Source organism: Tupaia chinensis, unplaced genomic scaffold (assembly GCF_000334495.1).
Source record: "Tupaia chinensis unplaced genomic scaffold, TupChi_1.0 Scaffold144262_1, whole genome shotgun sequence".
NCBI lineage: Eukaryota > Metazoa > Chordata > Mammalia > Scandentia > Tupaiidae > Tupaia > Tupaia belangeri.
In genome coordinates this window covers 290556-306547 of record NW_006204120.1, presented here as the reverse complement: position 1 = coordinate 306547, position 15992 = coordinate 290556, and the positions used below count along the sequence as shown (strand labels likewise).

Genomic DNA, 15992 nt, shown 5'->3' with positions numbered 1-15992 from the left:
AAGAGATTCAAGAGAAAAAAAAAAAAAAAAAAACAGCACAATAGTCATTGTTGCAATAGAAGAATAATTTCTTGGAATTTATTTTCTCCAACTTGGGAAATACATTCATAGGCATTTAATTCTCCCCGTGGGGCACATTAGAGAACTCAATGACAACTCGTGTTTCCTACCGTTAGAAGCCTAAAGTACTCTAGGGCTAAGTATATGTGTTCACATGAGAAGCAGGGCACAACTTGGTGCAAAAGGAGCAGATAGGCCAGGCTACAGTGACACATATGGTAGCTGCATGATGCTGGAGGCCACATGAGAAGGCTCCAGGTTCACATCCTGGGCCTATCTGAGCACACCACGTGTGCCTGTAATCCTAGCCATCTGCATTGGCTGGGGGAGGATCGCAACATAAGGACTTTGTCATGGGTGTCTGTCTCTCTTTCACTTTCTCGAGGGCACCTCTCTCTTCCTCTCCATCAGAAAACAAATACACAAATAATACTTTCTTTTTTGGAGAGGTTTTTGCTATAGGGCGTGTGCACTCGCCAGACAGAGAGAGACAGAGAGACAGAAAGCGAGAAATCAACCCCCAGGGGGGATGGCCACACCGCAATCCCTTCTCCTCCATTTTTCTCACTTGGGCACACACGCACACGCACCCAGGGTGAGTTTTAAGCCACCGGGTCCAGGACACGAACTGTGGTCAACTATGTGAGAGTCCAGTGACATAGCCATTACGCTAACTGCTGTTCCCAACAAGTAATATTTAAAAAGGTACAGATAATAGCTATGGGAATTCAAAGAGAGAGAATTTCCATTCAGAGGGATCAAGAATGACTTTCTGGGGTTCCTAGAGAGCCGATAAGTTAAAAAGAGGCACAGGTCACACAAGCCAGAAAAGTTATTCCAGATCAAGGGAAGGGAGTTGAGTTGGCTGAAACAGCTGAGGCAAGAATGCAAGAACCTAGTAGGAAGAAAACACGCGACTCTTTTCATTCGTGGAGAGGAGTATGTAAAAGGAGCCACAGGAACTTTGGCCAAAAGGTCCAACTCCAACTCTGTTCTCATTATCATCCATTTTCCCCATATTCAACAATCCAAACTTGCTCCCAGGCTCAAATAACTAAAAACCTCAAGAGAAGCTCTAAAAGAAAATATTCTTGGCACTGTACTCCCCACCTTAACAACTTCACACAATCCTTTACGACAAAAGTATAGTAAAATCACTCTTGATTGACCAGAATTCCCCTTTAAGCCCTTCTACCATCTGCTAGAAGGTGGTCATTGGTGCTACTGTCCCTGGAGCAGTAAGAGTTTCTAAAGAATCTTCTGAATCAGGGGCCTGGTGGTGGTGCAGTGGTGATGTCACCAGACCCACAAGAGGAAGATGCTGGGTTCACACCTCAGAACCTCCCTGAGTATGCCAGGTGTTCACTCATGTACTCTCGATTTAGGTCAGCTGGGATTAGTGGTGGACTGTGATGTGTGGACCTAATAATAGTGCCTATCTCTCTATCTCACTCGGTCATAGAAGAAATTAATAAACATAAAAAATAAATTAAAAAAAAACTTCTAAATCATCAGTGTGTCCAATGCATTTCATATTTCAAGTCATTTGTGTATTTTATTGGGTCTTTAAAGATGGAAATACTGGGACCTGCAGATGGCATAATGGTTGCATAGCTGTACTCCCATGTAGTTGACGGCAGTTTGAGTCCTAGACCTGGCGACTTAAAACTAACGCCATGTACATGTGCATGTGTGGCCAAAATCCTGAGAGGAGAATAGAGGAGAAGGGATTGAGGCATGGCCATCCCCCTAAGGGGTGATTTCTCGCTTTCTGTCTCTCTGTCTCTGTCTCTCTGGCGAGCTCACAAACCCTATAGCAAAAAATTCTCTCTAAAAAAAAATGGACAATATTCCTATAAGAAACCTAATTAATCCAACATTTGTACGTATGTGGACATCTTTTATTCAACTGGAAAAGGTCTTAATAAAGGGTAAAAGGTTGTAATACTATGAAAAGTCCAAAACTGCATTTTTTCCTCCAGGGGATTTTGTAAACACTTATGTTAAACTAAGATTGTGATCTGTTTGGAATCCATGGGGCAAAACAGAGATGCATCTCAGACTGGGGTTGGGAATAGTTTCTGCAGCCACGAGAGGTCCTTTACTGCCTGTCACTCCCACCCACAAACTAGGTCAGGCCCTGGGATGTTAAGGGAGAGACAACAGCCAAGTCATATTTGAAGTGGAGTTCAAGGATCCATCAGAGCTAACACTAGAAGGTTCTTGTAGAATAAGAAACTGAAGAATGTTCTCCTACGTCTGGAGAGGACCACTGGGTAGCCTGGAACATAATCTGAGGCCCTCAAAACCAAGTTACTCCAAGAACAAACCAGGAGGAAAGGCATGCAGAAGAAGAAAAACCATAGCAGGAATTAAGCTACAGTGCAGAAACCAATCATGAGAAGAACAGAAATCCTATGGCTTCAATGCCTCTGTCCAGGGACAGGTTATTTCCTGAACTCCACAACTTGTCCACAGCAGGGCCATCCCAGAAACTCACCATGTAAGCCTCCAGGGCTCACCAAGGCAAACTTCCTTCTTTTTCATTGGAGATTAGATTTCAGGTCATCCCATATTGAAGCATCACAAATGTGAACACCATCCTATGGTCCCAGGTGAGTCGATATGAGACTACTCATTGTCAGATCCTTATGAACACTAGTAAAGTGACTCCTCCAGGCTGGTGTGAACTTAATCCAAAGCTAACAAAATTCAATATATCTTTCATCTCAAGTAATCCTATGTTGTCATTTTGCTAATCTTACTCCTGTATTCCATCAATTTATTTATTTTGTGTAGTTGATTTTGAAGCTTCTGGGTCCAGGACTCAAACTGCAGTTGGACATGTGGACTCTAGCACCTTAACCACTATGCCACCTGCTGACCCCAATCCCACCTTCTTTTTTTTAAGGAAGAGATTTTTGCTATACAGTGTGTGTACTCGCTGCAGAGACAGAGAGACACAAGGAGACAGAAAGCAAGAAATCATCCCCCAAGGGGATGGCCATGCTGAAATCCCTTCCATTTTCCTCTCAGAATTTTGGGCACATACACACATGCGCCTAGCATGAGTTATAAGCCACCAAGTCCAGGACTCAAACTGCGGTCAACTACGTGGGAGTCTAACAACACAACCATTATGCCATCTGCTGGTCCCTCAAGCCCACTCTCTTAATGAATGGTCTAGCTAGTATTAGAACAAGATATGGCCTAGAAAGGCAAGAAAGGAATATGAAATAAAGAAAGGAAAAGACAGAAACCTTGACTGAATACCACTTCCACTATGAAGTAAGGCATACTACTAAATATCTCTCTATTTTTGCTCATTCTTACTCATGAGTTAACTGATGCATTCTTTTAATTAGCAATGCAGTGCAGCATAATGCTATGACATTCACTCTCCCCCAACCTAAGAATTGCATCATGCAGTATACCCTCATAGCACATACCACTAGTAATGAAGAAAATAAGAAATGGACATAAAAATTATAGCATTTCATTTCTGCATATTGCACAGCAGATGACCGATATTCAATTATAAGCAACTGCCAAGTGACAGCTGCAGAAATTTTGGTGATTAGGAGAGCTCAGCCTAGTCAGGGGACAAAGGAGCTAGAGGACAGAGAGGACTTGGGTCAAATTTGGACAAGCTGAGAAAAGGAAAAGTATTGTTGGTGAGGGAAATTGAACAAAGAATGGGATACACACAACATGCATAAGAGAAAAAGCCAGACAGTGTGAATAAAGGACTCGTAAGGAGACAATAGTAGGAGACAAGATGAGAAAAATACACTGTGATCAAGTTACAGGACCTCTCATTAGTTTCCATCACTAATGAGACAGCTGACGATCTCTCACACCGACCTCCTCAGCCTCCCAGCCCTGTAGTATGGTCCGTGCTGTTAGAAGATGAAGAGGCTTTTGCAAATATTTAGAGAGCGGGCCCCTAAAGAAGGTCTTAGGCTGATCTCACAAAAAGACTTCAATGCATCTTACTCCAGAAACTTTGCAAATGCACAAGGTAATCAATAGTCTATAGAAGGCAGAACCCCATTCCTTATGTGTAACTAAGTATAAAACAGATCCCAAAATGAACATGGAAAATTAAAGCCAACTTCCTTTGAAGTTTTCAGTGCTGGCCAAAACTAGGAGACAGACTCAAGGGGTCGTTGGTCTAGCCGGAGTAGCAAATTCTATTTTCTTAAACAGAAGCATACACTAACTCATTTCACTCCGTCACAAACTCAATAACTGATAGAAAATAACCAGAAGTGTTGCCTTGTTTTTCTGGCAATGATTTGAAGCTAGGTGCCTACAGAGAGGGCTTTATAGCGAAAACATGCTTGCGATTGCCAAACAGACTTTGGCACACAGTCTAATGCAATATTTATCATATGCCATTTAAAGTGAACTGAAAAGATAAATGTAGGGTGCATTCACAGCACACACAGCTGCATCGGTATTAATTGGATTCCCTTTGCTAACATGCAAAACAGTTTTCCACTCAGAGAAATTAATACAGACGCATCAATATTAATTGGACTACCTTACCAACATGCGAAATAGTTTCCTACTTGGAAAAAGTCGGTTTACCTCCAACATAAGGCACCCATATATGCAAAAAGAAAAGGAATTGTTTATAAAGCAAGTATCTGGAACAGGACAAGTGAAAAGTCATCTAAAATCAGAGTCGATTCCTCACTTACTATGTCTTTAAATTGAGAAAAATCCCTTTGTGGCCAATGCTATGACACTGGCTTCAAAACTGTTTATTAAAACTTGGATTCTTGGGAACCAGCAGTTAGCGTAATGGCTATGTCGCTGGACTCCCACGTAGTCGACCACGGTTCACGTCCCGGACCTGGTGGCTTAAAACTCACACTGGGCGCGCATGCATGCGTGCCCAAGATCCTGAGAGGAGAATGGAGGAGAAGGGATTGCAGCGTAACCATCCACCCTGGGGGGTGATTTCTCGCTTTCTGTCTCTCTGTCTCTCTCTGTCTGTCTGGCGAGCGCACATGCCCTATAGCAAAAAAAAACCTCTCCAAAAAAAAAAGCTTGGATTTTTAGAAGTTTTATTTAATTTCCAGAGGGCATGTATGAGATAGAGAGAAAGAATATGAATCCTCCAATGGGCCACGGTCGTGCTGCAATCCTTCTACCTTCATTTCTCTATCCTGTCAAGATTTTAGGTACATGTGCACATGTGCCCCACATGCTTTTCAAGCCACTAGAACTGGGACTTGAACCACAGTCAGCCATGTGGGACCCAGCAGTCTATGCGTGGTGCTTAACAGCTGTGCAACAGAACTAGCCCATGGACTTTTTTTATTTTTTTGTAATTACAAGAAAAATCTTTCCTTAAATCATGTGCTGCATGGGACCAGCAGATGGTGCAATGGTTATGTCACTGGATTCCCATGTAGTCGACTGTGGTTCAAGTCCTGAACCCAATGGCTTAAAACTCACACTGGGTGCGTAAGCGTGAGTGTCCAAGATCCCATGAGGAGAATGAAGGAGAAGGGATTGCAGCATGACCATCCCCCTGTGGGTGATTTCTCACATTCTGTCTCTGTTTCTCTCTGTCTTGCTGACAAGTGTGCATACCACATATCAAAATTCTCTCTTAAAAAAAATCATGTGTTTAACAAAGTGGGATATGTACAATTATTTAATTGAACTAAAAAAAGAACAATTCGCACTTACTGAGTGCTTACTATATGCCACCTTCCATATGAGAATGTTCATGCATTACCTCATTTTATCTTCATAGTTCCCCATGAGGCAGAGACTATAACCTTCCCATCTAAGACACAGTGAGACTGAGCGCAAATAATCCCAATGATTGCATGAGGTCTCAGAGCCAGTAAGTGATACAGTGGAGACTGAACACAGGCAGTCAGATGGATTTCAGAGCCCATGTTATTAGACACTACACTAATCTACTTCCTAGATAAAGGGCAACAGAAGAGCTTCGAAGTTCTCTCTGTCGATGCCAACTGACAACATGTACCTTGTGGCCTGCTTATATGATAATATTTAGCATCAAAAGAATAAGCTTGGGAGTCAACTGACACAGAATTCACCTTCTAATCCTGTGTCCACTGTGACCTTGAGCAGATGACAACCTGCCATCATTTCGTTTCCCTGACTGCAAAATCTGGATGATAATGATTACCTTGCAGGGTTATTCTAAGGACTAGAGGTCAATCTAGATTAAAATGCCTGGTATGTAGTAGGTGTTCAATAAGTGACATGATAATAACAATAATGATCAGTTGTTGTTCTATTACGATGTTGTTTGTAAACTTTCTGACCCTTAGCTAGTCCAGGGTGAAGTAACCAGTGGGGATTACAGGATGAATGGCTGGTGCACTGAAGCAGTGTAGCCCAGAGCTCTAGGTTAGCTCATTTCCAAAAAGTAATCAAGTCTCCAGTCACTGAGCTAAACCTTTACCCAAAGGAAATAATAAGCCCTTGGAGAAAGGGGAGAGTGTCTAATCTTCTAAAGGACTACCAACTCCTAAGAAGCACTCTGTTGAGCTCCAACTGGAAACTCTGCAGGAGATAACGGAGACTACGACTACCCAGTGAGTTCCTTCAGCTCAGAGGTCAAGAGTTGGGGATGTGTCCACTTCAGCAAGGGTAAACAGAAATGAGCATAACCAGCAATCGGCGTCCTCAGTTATGCGCCCTCTACTGGCCGCCATTTAGAACACGCATTCGAACGATCTAAAACTGAAGGTTGAGATGATGTCCATGCTGGCATTTTTGGCGATTACCGTTTCCAGGGTGAGGATCATCAATTAAACATTAATGATCTCTCTTTTGGTTTAGAAATAAGGGCTCTCCAAAATTTCATAATAGGCTAATAATAGCGCTGCATGCTTCAATGGCCTGACAAATGCTGAAATATTTTTTCAGGCTGGATGCAAGTGGAACTTACCTGATGGGATATTGGTGGCATTTATAGTGAGATGAGCGAAAGGCTGCGTTTCAGGCTTGCCCCTCTTGGCCAGATCCAACCATGAACCTTCCACCATAGCTGCAGATGAAAGAAAGCGTATTAGCTCAAACAGCAGTGGTCGTGTGGCATTGCAGCTGTTCACACAGACCCACGCTTTACCTTTCTCTGCTCTCGCATGTTGTGATCCAACGATATGTTGCAATTCCTGGAATAAAAAAGAAAAACCATGTGATCTTTTTTTCTGTAAAGCAGCAAAAACATAGGACTGTTAGATATGCAATCAATGAACCCCCTTTCCCTTCAGAAGATGCCAGAAGTGCACAGGCAGATTGCTGGCTGTCCTAGGTAGCTCTCAAGAGGAGTTTCACCCCAAAGAATCGGCTGCTGATAGGCTTAAAAAGTGGGCCACGCGCACTGTCAAGGAAAACACTTTGGACAATGAGAGGAAATAAAAGACAATGTAAATTAGAAAACACAGAATAATTGAATATAATTAAAATTTTGTGGCAGGTACACAAATGAAGATGAAGTTAACTAGGAAAATAACAATTAGTCAGAATATATGACCCTCTTAAATCTTCAGGGAGGCTCTCTTTATGTCTATTTCATTAGCGAATTCCTATTACAACACGGAAGCTCAGCCCACAGAAAGGAGAATGATGCTTAGCTCCCAGTGGTTAATTTTTTATTTTAAAGTCACAGTGCACTTAAAGTACTATATGCAAAGTCTAAGAGCTTTTAGAGTACCGATAATTAACTTAAAATATGGCCACAACCAGTGGGTTAGAAGCATAAGCCAGAAAAAGAAAGAACATAATTATATAAAGAGTGTAGGTAATTGAATATCTCAATTTGAGCCCTGAGAAGAAAGGATTCAGTAGCATTCAACTCACATAGCCACCTGCATCCAGACGTTAGTTAACATTACCTGTCTCATCTTGGGACCTCGTAAAGTGGAGGGCATGAAAGCTCAGGCTTTCACTGTGGGTGTAGGTCCCTGCATAATCTGAGAATATCACAACACCTCTATCAAAGAAGTGAGATAACCCCCTGCAGGCAGTTAGCAGGGGGCTGCTCAAATTCAGATATCTAGATAGGAAATACTCTGGTGAGATTCCTAATTTCTTTGTTCCTGGATAACCATTCTTCCTATGATATTTAACGGATAGTCTTTATAGCTTTTAGTTCCTTGAGTATCCAAAGAGAAAGGCTTTGAATAGGTAGACTAGACAGACAGATTCGAAACACAACTTAATGCCAGCTGCAAGAGTTTTGGACATAAGCTAACAATTATTTTTCTCTCTGACTTCCAGACCTCCAAGAGAGAAGAGAATCTGTATTATTCTGCAGGCCCTTGGAGGGGAAAGCACAGCTGTCTTCAGATACCTACTCTACAGGCCTAAAGTCACCATGCAGCTGACTTTTACAAAGAAATCTTAGAGGCTCATCCTTTGCCTGGAAGCCAGGACACTGCACTGCATAGCTCTGGACGCACCATTGGCAGGGTATTACAGGCAAACAGTGCCCCCACCCCCCTTTCGAGTTGAACAATGCAATGGCCCTTATCAGGCCTTCTTCTCCCAAACTCCTGCTACCTCCAGTCTCCTAAGTCTCTTCTCAAGACCTTTGGGTTCTCATTTGTGCCCCAGTTTCTGGAATGTCTTGGTTTTGACTCCCCTGTATTCACAACAGAGATTTAGATATACGGAGTATATGTCGTTTGTTTTTAATTGGAAGAGAGCATGTATGCACTCACCAGAGAGACAAAGAAGAGAGGGAAAAATGACCCCTTCATGGAGCATGGTCACATTGCAATCCCTTCTCCTCCATTTCTCTCCTCTGCCATGATCTGGGGCACACACATGCACATCATTAGAGTGATTTTCAAGGCACTGGGCCAGGATTCGAACCTTAATCAGTGAGGTGGAATTCAGCTCCCTTAACTACTAGGTAAACGGGTCAGCCCCACAAAATGTATTTTTATATTGTGTGTAACTTCACACATTTATATAAAGTATATCTTTACATAGTGTATACCGAGGTGCAGCTGTATAAAGATACAGGGATGCACAGTTTATAATACGGTGTGTGTATACACAGTGTATCTCTACCCATTGTGTGTATCTTTACAAACTTACACCTTTATCTGATGACTGACTCCTCAAGTAAGGAATAGGAGTCTTGGTGACAGTAATCCAGAGTTAAAGCTACCCTGCAGGCCAGTCAGTGGCATATGGTGAATACCTGGGTCCCGCATGACCGGCTGCACGATTCAAGTCCTGGATCTAGCAGCTTGAATGACACACTGGTCATGTGTGTGTGTGTGTGTGTGTGTGTGCTTAAACTCTCAAGGAGAAGAGATTGCAGCATAGCCATCCCCCATGGGGGTGCTTTCTCACTTTCTCTCTCCCTCTCTCTCTCTGACAAGTACACGTGCCCTCTAGCAAAAGTTTTTTAAAAGAATAAAATAAATAAATAACGCTACCACTCATTTTCCTTCTAGGTCTGGTCTGAGTCACCTAAAAATGCCTGCTTCATGACTGTCTATACAAACATACTTATCGGGTCATCAGAAAAGTCATTACATGGTTTTCTGTTTTTCTCTGCAAAAATGCATCATAACTTTTCCAACGACCCAGTATTATAGAGAGAAACAAGGAAAGTACCTCTGTCCCAGCTCAGTGGTTTTCAAGCTGGAGCCGGCATCACAGTCTCACAGAGGGCATGTTAAAGCGCAGACTGCCTGGCCTAGCTCAGAGTTGCTGACCCAGCAACCCACACCCAGGGCCTAGGAACATGCATTTCTAATAGGTGGGCTGGCGCAGCTGGCCTGATGCCTCATCGGAAAATGACAGTCCCTTTCACATCCCAAAGATTTGCAGATGGGCAAATTGGAGATCTTCACTATAGCGCACGTACACTCGCCAGAGAGAAAGAGAGACAGAAAGTGGGAAATCACACCCCCACACACACCACCCCAGAAAGGATGGCCATGCCACAATCCCCTCTCTTCCATTCTCCTCTAGGAATCTTGGGCGCGCATGCATCAGCATGAGTTTCAAGCCTCCAGTGCAGGATGTGAATCCCAGTCGACAATGCAGGAGTTCAGCAATGCAACCATTATGCCACCTGCTAGTTCCAGAGATCTCCTTGAAGATAGAGACCAGGTCGATGAAGCAGCAGGCCCAGGTCACTGATTTAATGACTAGAGAAGTTTGTTTTCTCACAACTGGGAATGGACTTCTTTTGCCCATTTCCTCAGTAAGTTTTAGTCACAGCTGCTACAACCCTATTTTGTTACAAGAAAATTCAGTAACATTTCTCTGAAGCACTTTCCATATTTGCTTGGAAAAAGAGGCTTTATGTCCCAGGATGAATTTAACTCTAGCTAGAGACCCAAAAGTTAATGCTGCTTTTATGTGTTATCTATGGGCTATACCAGAATTGCAATTCCACTCAGAAACCTATGGGGAAGATTTTTGTTTGTTTGTTTGTTTGTTTGTTTGTTTTGAGAGGGTTTTTTTTTGGTTGTTTTTTGTTTTTTGGGTTTTGTTTTGTTTTGTTTTTGTTTTTGTTTTTGTTTTTTGCTATCGGGCGCATGTGCATGCGCTCGGCAGGAAGACAGAGAGAGACAGAGAGAGAGAAAGTGAGAAATCACCCCCCAGGGAGGGATGGCCACGCCGCAATCCGTTCTCCTCCATTCTCCTCTTGGGATCTTGGCCATGCACACACACGTGCCCAGCGTGAGTTAAAGCCACCAGGTCCAGGACTAGAACGGCAGTTGGCTACATGGGAGTTCAGTGACATAGCCATTACACTAATTGCTGGTCCCCCTATGGGGAAATTTTAATGTGAAAAAGGAAGTACATGATGTTCCCACAACCTCGAGTTACCAGAATAATAATAATAATAATAATAATAATAAAATAATAAAAAGTATTCCCAGTCTCTGCATCTCCATAGCAATGATTTGAGCTTTAAGTGCATAGAGAATAATTATACACATACTACTCTTCTAAGAGCATACTCAGGGCATCTGCGGGCCTTGGAATTGTAAGTGCACGTCTGTGGACAGCACTGATGCATTCCAGGGAGACTTCCCACACTTCATAACCACCTGAGACGTTTGAAAGATAGCTGTGCCCTCTCTACTCCAACAGTCTACTCCAACTAGTCTGAGAGGGACTTCGTATTTTTTTAAGATGCTCCCAGATAATTCTAATAAGTGGTAGGCACTGAGAAATATCACTAATTGAATATTTCCATAAATAGTGGTTTGGTGATACCTCTATTTAGTCAAAGATTTATTACATTCTCATAACTTATATATATCCCATGTATTAAAAATTAAATGATCTAGGGAACCAGCAGGTGGCATGGTGATTAAGGTGCTGGACACTCCCACATGGTTGACCACGGTTTAAGTCCTGGACATGGTGGCTTGCTTTCTCACTTTCCCTCTCTCCCTCTCTGTGTTTCTCTCTGGTCAAATTAAAATAAATGAATCAACAAACAAAATTAAATAATTTTTAAAAATTAAATGATCTCAGGGCTGGCAGGTGGCATAGAGGTTAAGGCACTGCAGTCCCACACGGCTGACAGTGGTTCAAGTTCCGGACGTGGCAACTTGAAAATCACACTGGGCCCATGTGCTTTCTCACTTTCCCTCTCTCTCTGGTCAAATTTTAATAACAATAATAATAACAAGTAAAATTAAATAAATAGTTATTTTAAAAAGGTAAATAATTACTTACACTTGTGGTCAACAAAATGTTTTCTTTGTCTGATTGCATCTGATTTTTTAAAACTTTATTCACTTATTTATTTTCATTTGACCAGAGAGGGACAGAGAGAGAGAGAGAGAGAAAGTGAGAAAGCAAGCCACCAGGTCCAGGACTCGAAACACAGTCGGCCATGTGGGACCCCACCACCTTTACCCACCATGCCACCTGCTGGTCGCAATTGTATTTGACTTTTATAGGAGTCCAGGTAACTATTACTACCCTCATTTTTCAGAATAAGAAATCAGGGCAGAGAGAGAATAAGGGACTTGCACATCTGCCTTCTGGAGCTACACACCTCTACTCCTTGACAAAATGTCATCAACTATGGGTTTATAGAAAATGGAATCAAAGTACAAGTTTATTTTGGTGCAAAAAATGTTTGAAGTCCATGCGTAGTGTTTTCAGAATATGCACTTCTTTTTTTGAGAGAGAGATTTTTGCTACAGGGTGTGTGCACTTGCCAGAGAGACAAAGAAAGACAGAGAGACAGAAGGTAAGAAATCACACACACACACCGCCCCCCCCGGGGAGATGGCCATGCCACAGTCTCTTATCCTCCATTCTCCCCTCTGGAATTTGCACATGCACAGATATGCACCCAGCATGAGTTTAAAACTGCCAGGTCTGGGACTTGAACTGTGGTTGACCATTTGGGAGTCCAGCCTTAACCATCAAGCTACCTGCTGGTCCCCACAATATACAATTTTATGAACTTTCTGAGGAACCCACATACGTTCCTGAAAGTTGGGAGAAAGGTATTAATTGCCTGTCCAATAACCTTTAGGGTGTAGTTTCCTTCCTGAAGTAGGAATGTGAAAATGAAGGTACATGCTGACTGGATCCTGGCTGCTAGGTATCTGTGGATCTCATTAAAAAAAAAAAAAAGGTATCTCAGCATCAGAAAATATGGTGTGAGAGTTTCTAGGACTCCAGAAACACCCAACTTCAAACTGGTCAACCCATGTTCAGGCTTGGCTGATAAACTCCCCAAACAACCCTCTGGACAAAAGGCACTGAATTTCCATATATGACCCTAATCAAGTCCACCTCACAGACCAAGAACCACTTGTTCTGCCATTTTCTCAAAGACAGAGACTTTGCTATGAACATCCCTAGCATGGATCTTTCTGGAAAGGCAATATTTCTCATTTTCAGGGGTATAGTAAACGCTTTGAAAGAGAACCCAAACTTCACCCCGACTGACAAGACTATTTTCTGAGCTTTGCATTTACATTTATTTTCATCCAATGAGTCCTTTACATCTGTCAGATTAATTAGAGTGCTTAAAAATGTGTAGTGTTCTTTACTTTCCAATCTTATCCCTCAGACATAGCTTCTGGTTTCTTTGAATTCTGAAAGTTCTGATAATCTAATTTTGAGAAAACACTACAAAAGAACATCCTAAATTCTTTCTTCTGAACAAATTATTCAGATGAAAGGGATCTTTTAAAATGTTTGTTTACTACTTTAAGCCAGCTGTAAATTAGTAAAAACCTGTTCTTTCTGGATAAACATGCAATGCAATCCTCCTACCTGTACTGTCAGAGTGCCCACACATTTGCATAAAGAAGTCCAGTCCGAATAGCACTGACACATCTCCCAGGAAACAGTCTGGTGCAGAAACAGAAAGCTTCCAGTGCTAGCAAGCTAGGCAAAAGATACTGCTCCCCGAATTCCCCTGGCTAAGAACCACTATCGAACTACCCTAAAAAGAAGCTAATGTCCTACTCCCCAGGAATATCTGCAATCTACCTACTCAGATACAGCAATTGATGATACAAAGGGCAAAAGGAACTGCCCCTCCATTGCTATAAACTCCTCAGGACCAACCGCTGGGATGATTACCTGCAAGTCACTAAGAGAATTCATATGAATAAAGTTATTTATAGTCAAACTTTAATAAGTGGGTCTTTCAGAAAATTTATGCATTTTTAGATAACCATGATTGGGGCCTAAATTATGGTAGCTTTATTTAACCCTTCAAAAACAGATCAAAAAAAGGGGGAAAATGAACTAGTAGACAATCGAGAAATCTCCAATTCAAGGGTACCAGAACTCCTCTGACATACTGCCACCTAGCGGACACTGTCCAACATTGACTCCACTACATCTAGGCTTTTAGATTTGAAACCGCAAGATCTAAAAACATGAGAAAACTTTACATTTTTTTAAAAATATCTTCTCATCGTGGCACTGTTTCTTTTTGACTACATTAACTTTTCATCTTTGATATCAGTGTACGGTTTGAACAGCCAAGAAAAGAACAGATAAGTTGGGTTTTTTATCTCAGTTTTTACTTAACTCACAGAAAAAAAAAATGTTAGGGTTTCACAATTTTTCCTCCAGGAAACAAATTACACGAAAGATCAATGCGATTATGTAACTGTGGTCTCAAGTACTGCCCCTCTTTAACTTTTCCGGAACTCAAGATCCAAGAAGTACAATTCACATGACAATGACAGGACAAACTTAGAGCACGCAGAATTTGTTCTCCACTGTGTTGCACTGGGTTTCCTTCAGATACTTGAATGTTTTTTATAATATTTTAGGATCTTCCACAAAACATAGGGAGGAGGGAGACACCTCTATTTTGATTAAGTCAAGGCCACTTAGGAGACGTTGTTCTGTGTAAGAATAAACATAAACTGCAGAGTAATTTCAGCTCCTTTGCATAGTGAGAATTTTGCTCCAGGTAAGTTAAACATTTATAACAAACACTAATCCCATCTTTGTGAACTCACCTGGATAACTGCCCCAAACAAGACTTTGATAGCATTCCAATTCAAAAGTGAATATTATTAAATTGGCCTTAAGTTTGTTGGCGGTGTTTTTTTGTTTTTTTGGTTTTTTTCATCTTGCAAAATAATATAGACTTAAGCTCCAACTGAAGTCATTTCCAGCAGCAAAGATTCCCTGAAAAGGTCAAGTTGCTGGAGTCTGGAATGATCAGACTAAAAATTCCACCTGTGCATTGTGATGTGACTCCTGCGATCCAGGTGGTACCTGTCAATCAGCAGATAGAAGGAAGAATTTGTACAGCAGATGCTTAGGAAGCCACTGGCACCAGCTCATCCCTGGGGTCTCAGGTGGCTGCCTCCCTCGGCAATACCAGCGGCAGCTGCAGGGGACATCTGGCTGGTTGAACAAGGATTTAACACCCCGTTTGCCAGATATAATACAGGGTTCACACACTTGTTAACATATGTAATGCATTCATTTTAACATCTTAATGATACCCTTCATGTAATTCTTCTCCAACCCAATACAAGAATAGGGCACTCATCAGCTGAGTTAGCACGTGGAAGCCACACATGGGTTGTTTCTGAAAACGAATAGCCCGACTTCCATTCCTGCAGAGAAGTCCTGCAACTTCTACCTTGTAAATAGTTCCAAAATCCATCCCCTCTGCTCCAGCCTCATACCACTGCCTTCCTTTAAGCTTTCATCATTTCTCACTAGAATTACAGTCATAGCTTCCCACCTCCTTTCCTCTGTCTCCTGCTCTCCTTAAACCAATCCATTGCTGCTAGAGTGAGCATCTTAAAATATACATGGGAGAAGCCCCTTATCTTAATATCCCCCAGAGCCCGTTGGCTGACTTCAGGAATAAGCCTATGTTGCTTACCAGGGCTTTTAAGATCCTACATGACTGGCCTGAGTGATATTGTGCTATCATAAACATGTAGCATTGGTCTTCGTCCCAGCGTCCTGGCACAGAGCTCCTACATCCTCCTGAATGATAGGAGTAATGGAAACATCCCCTGTGACTCCTAATAGGCCCTTTCCAAGCACACTTGAGTTTACACTGATAAGGTAACTCTAGGAGGATGGGGCTGGTTGCCAGAGGAACCAGTCATGTAATTTAGAGGTTGGAACTTTCAGTTCCATTCCACTACCCACCTCAACCCCCAAGGAAGGAGAGAAGGACTGGAGATTGACTTCAATCACCAACAGTCAATAAGCCAATAACCAAGTCTATGGCATTAAGCCTCCATAAAAACCTTAAACAGAGGATTCAGAAAGTTTCTGGACTGGGAGCACATTGTGACATTTGGAGGGTGGTGTGCCCTGAGCAGCTCAATAACCACCTACCCCATACCTGGCCCTATGCATCTCTTCTTTTTTTTTTTTTTTTTTTTTTTTTTTTTGGGGGGTTTTTTCTTTGGGGCGGTTGCGCCTCA

At 42.1% G+C, this 15992-nt stretch overlaps 1 protein-coding gene across 1 annotated transcript in view; it reads right to left on the bottom strand.

The window, feature by feature from the left end:
- Positions 1–15992, bottom strand: part of TNFSF11 (TNF superfamily member 11) — a 40742-nt gene that overhangs the window by 1949 nt on the left and 22801 nt on the right. The window contains exons 3-4 of the mRNA XM_006166472.3: positions 7187–7232; positions 7007–7105 (exon numbers count right to left, since the gene is read on the bottom strand). Of these exons, the coding sequence (XP_006166534.1) occupies positions 7007–7105; positions 7187–7232 (145 nt within the window). The remainder of the gene's footprint in view (positions 1–7006; positions 7106–7186; positions 7233–15992) is intronic.